This window comes from Manacus vitellinus, unplaced genomic scaffold (assembly GCF_001715985.3).
Source record: "Manacus vitellinus isolate BGI_N305 unplaced genomic scaffold, ASM171598v3 scaffold_153_pilon, whole genome shotgun sequence".
Lineage (NCBI taxonomy): Eukaryota > Metazoa > Chordata > Aves > Passeriformes > Pipridae > Manacus > Manacus vitellinus.
In genome coordinates this window covers 65,098-74,110 of record NW_021939087.1, presented here as the reverse complement: position 1 = coordinate 74,110, position 9,013 = coordinate 65,098, and the positions used below count along the sequence as shown (strand labels likewise).

Below are 9,013 nucleotides of genomic sequence, written 5' to 3'. Positions count from 1 at the left end.
GCCCTCTGCCGGCGCCGCTGGGATCCATCCTGGGAGCACTGGGCTGTACTGGGAGCACTGGGCCACAGCGGGTGAGGTTCTGGGGGCGCTGGGTCGGGAGGTGTAGGGATGGGGGGCAGTGGGAGGCGGTTTGGGGGCATTGGGGGACAACAGGTCAAGCTCTGAGGGTGCTGGGGCAAGAGATTAGTGAGGGAGTGCACTGGGGCGCAGTGCAGGGAGCTCTGGGGGGTGGTTTTGAGGCATTAGGGAGCAGTGGGTGAAGCTCTGGGGGCGCTGGAGCAGGAGGTGTAGCAATGGGGGTTGCTGGGCTAAGCACTACTGGGGCGCTGGGAGACACTGCTGGGAGCACTGGGGGCGATTTTGGGTCACTGGGAGGCACTAGATGAAGCTCTGGGGGCGCTGGGGCAGGAGGTGGAGCCATGGGGCCACTGGAGGGAAAAGTACGGGGGCCCTGCGAGCACTGGGGGCCAGTACTGGGAGCACTGGGGAACAAGAGGTGAAGCTCTGGGGGGACTGGGGCCTGCAGGAGATGTAGTCATGGGGGGCTCTGGGGTGCAGTACTGGGAGCACTGGGGGGCAATTTTGAGGCACTGGGAGGCAATAGGTGGAGCTTTAGGGGTACGGGGGCACTGGGTGTGGTACTGGGAGCACTGGGGAGCAGGAGGTGAAGCTCTGGGGGCACTGGGGCAGGAGGTGTAGTGATGGGGGGCTCTGGGAAGGGGTGGAGCAAATCACACCAGGAGCAGTCCAGGGGAAGGCTGGAACAGCTCTAATCCAGTCAAATCCTGCTCAGTTTCCCTGGGAGAAAACTCCAGCCCTCAGAGCTGTTTGGGACAGCGTATCCTTACTTAAGTGTCTTCTAACCTCCCTCTGGAGGAGTCATGGGACTATGCTGTCTGTGCTTGGTGAGCTGCTTCTGTTTAAATCCTAGACTGGCACATCCTTAATTAACATTTAAGCTTAAGGTTTTCTGTAACTTCAGGGCTTCTGAAGGTTTTCTGTACCTTCTGTAACTACAGTGGCAGCTCATCTCTATACAAACTGACTTCTAATTTCTTGTTTTGCTGTTGTTGGGTTTTTTTTAATGCAGAAGGAACAGAAATGTGGGAAACATGGATGTGGTAACTGCTGCTCTGCAGGATAAATATCCTGAGTGGATGCTTACACAAAGCCAGGAGGAAGCTTTGTGGGATAAAAAGGTAGGTCATGGCTTGGGGAAACTTTGCAGACTGCATGATAAACCAACTTTGGAGCATGTGCTTTTAGTTAGATCTGTTCCTCTGGTTTTTGTTGATGTATTCAGCTGTAATTTGTAGTTAAATTTAGGTTCTCTTGTGTTATTTCTAGTTAAATCAGCTTGTTAATCTCTTTTTTTCCAGATTAAAATAGTGTGTGTTGCTAGAACATCACCTGTAGAAATTGCTTCCTGTCAGTCCCAAAAAGTAAGGGAGTTTGGATGCCTTGCTCACCCAGGAATGTGGGCTGCACATCAGCAAGGACTGGGGGTTTCTCATTCCAAATGGAATGACCTCGAGTTGTAGCTTGGCAGTGGAGTTGGTTCTGGGAAGGCCTTTTCTGCATTTGCACATGTTCAGTATTCCAGGAGGTTTTGCAGGCTGTGTCAGAAAAAATAACTGTTCACCAATTTGTTGATGTCCCAAGGATGTTAATGTGTCCTTGGATTCTCTTCTGCAGATAGGAGCAGTTCAACAGAAGGGACCCTCCCTGTAACACCTGAAGCAGCTTTAACAATTAGAAAATTAATTAATGACAGAAAAAGCCAAGGACTCAGTTCAGTAGTTCTTTTTCTATGAAGTGGGAGTAACTAATTAGTAGCTTAGATATTAAAATGTATCAGGTGAAACCACCGTGGCTTGCACTTGTTATCTGAGTGCTCAGAGTTCAGCAGAGGGAACTGGGGCAGGAACCCAAATGTTTTGGTAAATGGGGTGGGAGGGACGTCCCTGGTGGGGACAGGTGTGGCCTGTAATTCCCTAATCTTGTTTGACAGAAGCCTGGTGTGCAGAGGAGTGTTTTGGAGGATGGGCTGCCATTCCTGGAGTTCTGTGGCTCTGTTGTTTACAGCTACGAAGCCAGTGACTGTTCCCTTCTCTCAGAAGATATCAGGTAACAGCTCTTACTCAGTTTCTGGGGGTTTTTTTTGTTTTTGTTTTGTTTTGGGTTTGTTTGTTGGTTTTTTTTTTTAAGTCCTATTTTTGTTTCCTTTTTGGATTTGGCTCTTGGGAATAGTTTCCCATTTGGTTTCTTTTTTTTTATGGGAGATGCCATGGCTTAACCTTCCAGTCCCTCTAAAGCAGAAGCAGTGAAGGCTCTAATGCAGGTCCTTTGCCTTCCACAGTATGGATAATTCCATGAGCTTCAGTGACTTCATGGAGAAGTATGAGCTGTGAGAAATCAAGCACGTGTTAATTCCTAACTGGGGACTTTGTTTGAAGAAAAGATGGTGAATTTGTGATGCAAATACATTATTGTCCCCCTTCTAGTGTAGCACAGCTCATATTGCTGGGGAAAAACTTCTGTACAGAACTTCCAGTCCTGTGAGATGAGTGAAGAACAGGCTTTCAAATGAACATGAGATAAATAAAGAACAGTATACAGTATTTCAAGGGAATATAAACTATTCCATCATCTTTTGCATCTGGCTGTCCTTGAGGCTTGTGTGGCAAGGTTTTGGCAGTGGGGGGGCTGAAGGCCCTGTGCTGCTGAGAGGGAAGAGGTAGAGAACTTGGGAGTTGAGCCAGGGAAGGAGGGAGGGGTGGAGGGAAGGTGTTTTTAAGGTTGAGTTTTATTTCTCATTATCCACCTCTTATTTGATTGATAATAAATTGGTTAATTTTGATGTGTCTGGTTTGCCCGTGATGGTAACTGGGCTCTCCCTGTCCTTCTGTCAACCCACAACCTTAAGTTATTTATAAATAATACACTGTTTGCCATCAGATAAGTTCAGTTCCGAAGTATTTCTTGTAGCCTTGTGGACCAGCAGGAATTTCTCCTCCTTATGGTCTTGGTTTTAAATTGGTTTGTGTCCTGCTGGTGTGAAATGAATGGGCTGCGATTCTCTTCATCTTTATAGATGACTTAAGGTTGGTATTTTAAATCCTGGTAGAAGAACTCATAAATGGGAAGGATCTCTGTTTTTTTTTCTAGGCAGAGTTTATCAGATGGGGCTGCTGTTGGATTTGATATTGAATGGCCACCATCCTACACGAAAGGGAAAATGGCCAAAATCGCTGTAATCCAGATCTGTGTTGCTGAGGACAAGTGTTACTTGTTTCACATCTCTTCCATGGCAGGTACTGTACTTCCTCTCTTACTTAGGACATGAACTGCCCCTTGTTTCTTGTGATTGAGTTTAAACTTAGGCTTGAGCAATGGCTGATAAATCCCACCACATTGGATAGCAAATAGCCGTTGTTTTTCCTCCCCTTTCCCACTTACAATGAAAGGATTTATTCTAAGAGTGATGCTTACATATCAAGGCAATCTTAGCCCCCCTCTGTGCTTGAGAACAGTGTGTTTGGTTCTGAACAGGGTGAGAGAGTCTTACTTGAGGCTTATTTTTCTGCCTGGGTGAGAATATTTTATTCCAGTTTTAAAAATTTAACTCCCTGCTCCTATAATGAGCTTTCTGTTTAGTGCCAAGACAAACAACCAACCTAAGTAGAGCAGGCTGTGGTTTTGGTTTTTACTTTTTTTTTTTTTTAAATTTGGCTTCAACAAAAACCCTCAAAAATGATGGCTCTTGTGCTGTTTGTTCCCAATACCTGCATTTTATGACATCAGTTTTGGGAAAGAACACTGGCTACCTGGTGTGATGCAGCTGTGAGGAGAGAAGGGGGGTGTGCTCAGCGGAGTCTGAATTCATTATGGATGTGAATAAAAGCTTCCAAATAGGGAAAATAGCAATGAGGGAAGGAGACTGCAATTTTATAACCTTTGGTTTAAAATGTTAGATTGAAACTATGCCTGTGAGAGGTTTCTGATTTCCCTGGGGGACTCACGCTGAGGTATAATAGCGGTAATTTTAATGTTGGTGTTCAATCCTTTGTCATTTGGAGCAAATGGGGTGGAAAATTTAATTGCTGGAGGCTATTCCATCAGGAGCACAGGAGAGAGAAAAAAAAAAAGGATGTGAGGAGAGGAAGCAGAGGGAAGAAGAGTCATAAAGAGATGAAATGGTTTTGATTCTGGAAGGGGAGATGTTTGCGTGTCGATGCTGTTACAGCAGACGATGGATGGTGTTTCCTCCTGCATCGTTTTCCAAAAATTCCTGTCCTTGCCAGTGGGAGATGCACTTTGAACTGATGGAGGTGTCAGCCATTTTGCAGGAACCACAGCCAATTTAAGCTCATGGCGCCAATACATTTGATCTACAGAAATGTAGATAGTGGCCAAATTAGCCACTGACAACAGAAAGCAGTAAGTCTTAGCCAAAAGAATAATACTTTCTTTTTCAGGAGCAATAGGAGTTCTTGGACTGTGTAGAAAGGACAAAAACACATTTACTTATTGGGAAGATTGTTCATAATTTTCCCTTCTGTAGGTTTTTTTTTATTATTATTATTATTATTATTTCCTTACGGACTTCTCAAAATGTGATTGTAGCCTCTGCTTAGTCTTGAACTTAGACTTTTTTTTGTTTGTTTGATAGTCACTTTTCTAGGAATGAGGTGGTAGAAATGGGGCACAATTTCTCCACTGGGAAGTGCCCATCCTTGAAGGTTTTAATGATGATTTTCTCAGGTGAAAATCCCTTGTACAGTAAGTCAGGTGCATATTGCAGGCTTTTATTTGGCTGGGTTTTATCTCTTTTGTGGAGGACTTGCACATTTTATTTTTTTTTTTATGGCTGAGGTGCTTTGGAAATGTATTCTATCTGCATCTTACAGCACCAGGCTACAATGGTTTTGTGGGGTTTTTTTGACTGTTATTTCCCAATTCTTTGGATTGCACCTGCAATTTCCCAGTCCACAGCACAGCTGACTGTGGCTGTAGCTGCAAATGTGCCTCTACAGTGTCAGTGGCAGCCATGAGAGGGCAGAGAGAGCTGTGGAAAATAATGCAAAAATAAAGTCAGCCAGGCCAAGTGTTTGTTGAAGTACATAAACACATATTGCAGGGCTGAAAAAGGTGAAATTTGAAATCAGAACCAAGGTAGGTGTTAAGTACTATGTTTGTGCAATACTGTGTTTGTAGGTACTAGAATTCCACTTGAGACTAACTCTGAGTATCCAGCTGTGGGGTCCTTAAAGTATGGATTTAAATAAGATGCTCTGAATTTTAAATGGGAATAAACACAGAGGAGAGGAAAAGGCTGTTATTGTTCAGGGATGAAGTGTCTGTGGCTGCTGCCTCCTGTAAGAAAATGAGATGAGAAAACAACCTGCTTTAATTCAGTCCTGTAAGCTTGAAAATACCCTTTGATCCAGGATTTCTGTGCCATCAGTTCAGGATAAATCAAAATACAATACTTAGCATCTGAGTACATGCTTGAATATTGTGGGGGTTTTTCCTTGCTGACAAGACTGACTTCTTTGGGCTTGGTGGAGCATCTGGCTGGTGAATTCTGTTTTTCCAGAATGTTGGAGCAGCCCAGTGTTAGCTCTGAGTGTGTCCCCACAGAACCTGTGCTCCTGCTGATTTCCCATCCTTATGGCTTAAACTGTTGCCCAGAAATAGGAAATAGCCAAAATTGGGAAGGAGTGATGTGGGGTATAGTAAAATTTCATTTGATTTCATGAACATTCAGTTTTGAGAATTAAAATATCTTCCAGTTAGAGGTTGCCTTTTTTGTTATGTAATTTAACAATCAGAAAGACAGAATGAATAAGGTTGTTTAAGTGTTATTACTTGGTTTGTTTTCAGGTGCAGGATGAATTTGTGTATTTCAAATATTTCCTTGCTTGTGTTCAGATGATCCATCACAACCAGTTGACGTTTTTAGTCATTCTGGAGTTGAGTCACATAAACAGAGGAACTTTGGGGAGTTTTCCTTTGAAAGCCCAGGGTTTTGCAGGTGGCCTTTGTGCTCAGATTTTGTCATTTCCATTAGACTTTCTGGCATCTTCCAGTATTTAGTTTCTCATGTTTGGGCTTAATCTATTTTAGGTTTTCCCAAGGGACTCAAAAGGCTGCTCGAAGATGAAACAATTAAAAAGGTTGGCGTAGGAATTGAGGGAGATCAATGGAAGCTGATGAGTGACTTTGAAATCAAACTGAAGAGCTTTGTGGAGCTGGCTGACGTTGCTAATGAGAAAGTAAAACTTAAAACCTTTTTGTTGTGGGAGGGAATCTTGTTATTGTGGTGTACAAAAGGAGGCTTGCTTGTCTCGATAGGAGTTCAATTCCCATAGCAGACGTGTTCATTGGGATAAAGCAGAGATCTATTGTCTCTTATTTAGGAACAGCTTAAAAACACCTCTCACAGCCTACAGAACTGAGTACTGTCTGTCAGTGAGCCAGATCCTAATCAACATTTGTCCCCTTTCAGGTTTGTTCACCTTTAGTATTTACAAGGTATGGCATTTAAATTCAGCCACAACTGCTTTTCCTTTAATTCCTAATGATGGAAATTGCCAGGTTGTGTCCAGTCAGGGTTCTCCTGGCAGTGGTGTCATTGTCTCAGCAATGACTGAACCTTGTAAATAGGGCACAAGAAGGAAGCCTTCCTTGCCATGGCCTGCTGGGTGCTGGAGGGAAGCATCAAGGTCTACTTCCTTGGAGTCCTCCACATGGGAGTGTTTGCCACACAGTCTGGAGCTGTAGAAATATCTTGATTTCCATGATTCTGAAGTTGGTGTCACCTCTGCTCTCATGTGGGCGCACTTTCTGAACACCTGATGACCTGTTGTTTACAGGTTGTGCTGCATTTGGCACACCCTGAATTTCAGTTCAGTTCCAGAGATCATTTAATGTAGGGAGACCTGTGCTGTCTTTTTAGGCAAGAGAGCAAAAGGTCCATTTCTTTCCAGATCATCCTGCCTTTCTTATTTCCTTTAAATAAATATAAATAAAATGAATATAAATAAATATAAATTTAAAAAATTTCCTTATGTCCCTTTGAAGCTCTTCTCTGTGTATGTGCAAGGCTTTTCCTGACCTGTGCTCTGTCTCTCCATGCACTTCCCATTCCTTCTGTGATGTACCATCAGCATTTGGGGCAGTGCTTTCCGCATGAGCCACCTTAAAATTCCAGTTCCCAGTGGACTGGAAATAGTACAAATTCAACTGTTTTGCTCAAGCAATGAAAGGAGCTGCTACTTCTCAAATTTGGAGTTTCCTTGGTCACCCTTATTTTATTTTTTTTTTTAATCTCCTCATTCGACTTGGGATAATTTGTTATGAAGATGAGCAGTGTGATCTCAGCAGCTTAAAAGTCTTCTGCTAAAGAGAAAACAAACCAAAAATAAACTTGAAAGTGAAGCTTGAGAGAACAAAGAACGGGGTTATATATAATGGCACAATGCAAGGGGGAGGCTGGGGAAGCCTAAAAAGAACAGTTGGGAGGGTTGTTTTTTTTTTTTTTATGCCAGATCTGAGAGGATGAGCTGATAATGCTGCACTGCTGCTGTAAGGCACCATAGTTGTGCATGTTTTCCAAGTTGGAATAACAGCAGGCTGTGCTCCTGAGGGCTGGCTTCCTGGGCTCTGAAGGAAAGCTTCCCAGACTGGCTATGAAGACAAAAGTGTGTAGCAGCTCTGATTGACAAGTGATTTCAGGAGCAATTGGGAACAGCAGTGTGCTGGGGTGACTCCTGGAGACTTGGGATGAGCTGCTTCCCAGCACATAGAATAGTGGTTAGTGTGGGCTATAGCTGTGCTCTTCTGCTTTGGACTTGATTTCAGACTTACAAAAGATGTTAGACTTGACTATTCTTGCATTTTTTTATTAAATAAATCCCTGGTGTTTGATATTGAGTTTTTCTAATTAGAAAGGCAAATAATTGAAAAGTCCTGGAGGAAAGAGGTGATGCTGTTTAAGTCCAGAGCTTTTATTTTATCAACCTAGAGACTGCTTTGTCTAGGTTTTCCTGTTTCTGATTGTGTGACAGTACTGAGAAGGGTTACTGCTTTGAAAAACTAAATATGTTTTGACTAACCCAGAGCTCTTTGCTTCCAGTGAGGGAGTAAGTACAATTTGCTCTTTCTGGGGATACATTCTGCGAGGTCCAGTTGCTTTCCCTTTTAAACAAATCCTCTCTTTTTGGTTTTTGTTCTCTTTTTCTTTTTTTTTTTTTCCCAGCTGAAGTGTAAGGAGATGTGGAGTCTGAATGGTTTGGTGAAACACCTTTTTGGGAAGCAGCTGTTGAAGGATAAGTCTGTCCGCTGTAGCAACTGGGAGAAGTTTCCACTCAGTGAGGAGCAGAAGCTGTATGCGGCCACAGATGCCTATGTAGGTACCCCGTGGGATCACCATTCCACCTCTGGGAATGAATTCCTTCCCTAGTGTGCTCTTAGCTGCTGCTTTTACTGCCTTTCTGATAGCTAGGAATGCTCTGAGATCCACTGTGCACGTGGGGGGCCTCAAGGTGGGAATGCCACCAGCGGGGTTGCTGTCCCAACTCCTTGTCTGTCTGAAGTGTTTAAAGCTAAATGTTCTTCCAGAGCTTCATGGGATGTTCTTTAGGCTTGGAATGTGCCAGGTAGTGTGGGCACCGAGTGTGCCTGAGGAGTAGTCTGTCCATTTGGAGTCATTTCAAGTTGTCACCTCAGGGAAGTGAGTTTTCCTGGAGCCATCAGGGTTATTTTGTGTACGGAGGAAGGCTAAATTCTTGCAGTGTGACTATCCCATGTAGATGTGGCTTGGCTGGGGTTTATTTAAGGACAATAATTTTCATCTTTCTTAGCTGTTTATGAACCAAAATCCTGCTGAATAGATGATGTGAGATGAAATTTGAAAGCTAAATTTAGAAGAAACACAACCTTCTCTGGTGGGTAATGCAAGAGATCCACAGTATGGATTCTCAGGAAGAATTACTTAGTTGCATATGAA

General features: G+C 43.5%; 1 protein-coding gene across 5 annotated transcripts in view; it reads left to right on the top strand.

The window, feature by feature from the left end:
* Positions 1-47: 47 nt before the first annotated feature.
* The window catches only part of WRN (WRN RecQ like helicase), a 30,743-nt gene continuing 21,777 nt past the window's right edge, over positions 48-9,013 (top strand). For 2 of the 5 annotated variants that reach the window (XM_029958429.1, XM_018069396.2), the window contains exons 1-6: positions 48-71; positions 1,091-1,199; positions 2,012-2,127; positions 3,169-3,314; positions 6,130-6,278; positions 8,264-8,413. In XM_029958429.1, the coding sequence (XP_029814289.1) occupies positions 1,113-1,199; positions 2,012-2,127; positions 3,169-3,314; positions 6,130-6,278; positions 8,264-8,413 (648 nt within the window). In that variant the 5' untranslated portion in view covers positions 48-71; positions 1,091-1,112. Of the gene's footprint in view, positions 72-825; positions 906-1,090; positions 1,200-2,011; positions 2,128-3,168; positions 3,315-6,129; positions 6,279-8,263; positions 8,414-9,013 lie in introns of those variants that run through there. The other 3 variants (XM_029958428.1, XM_029958427.1, XM_029958430.1) reach the window with 3 other exon arrangements.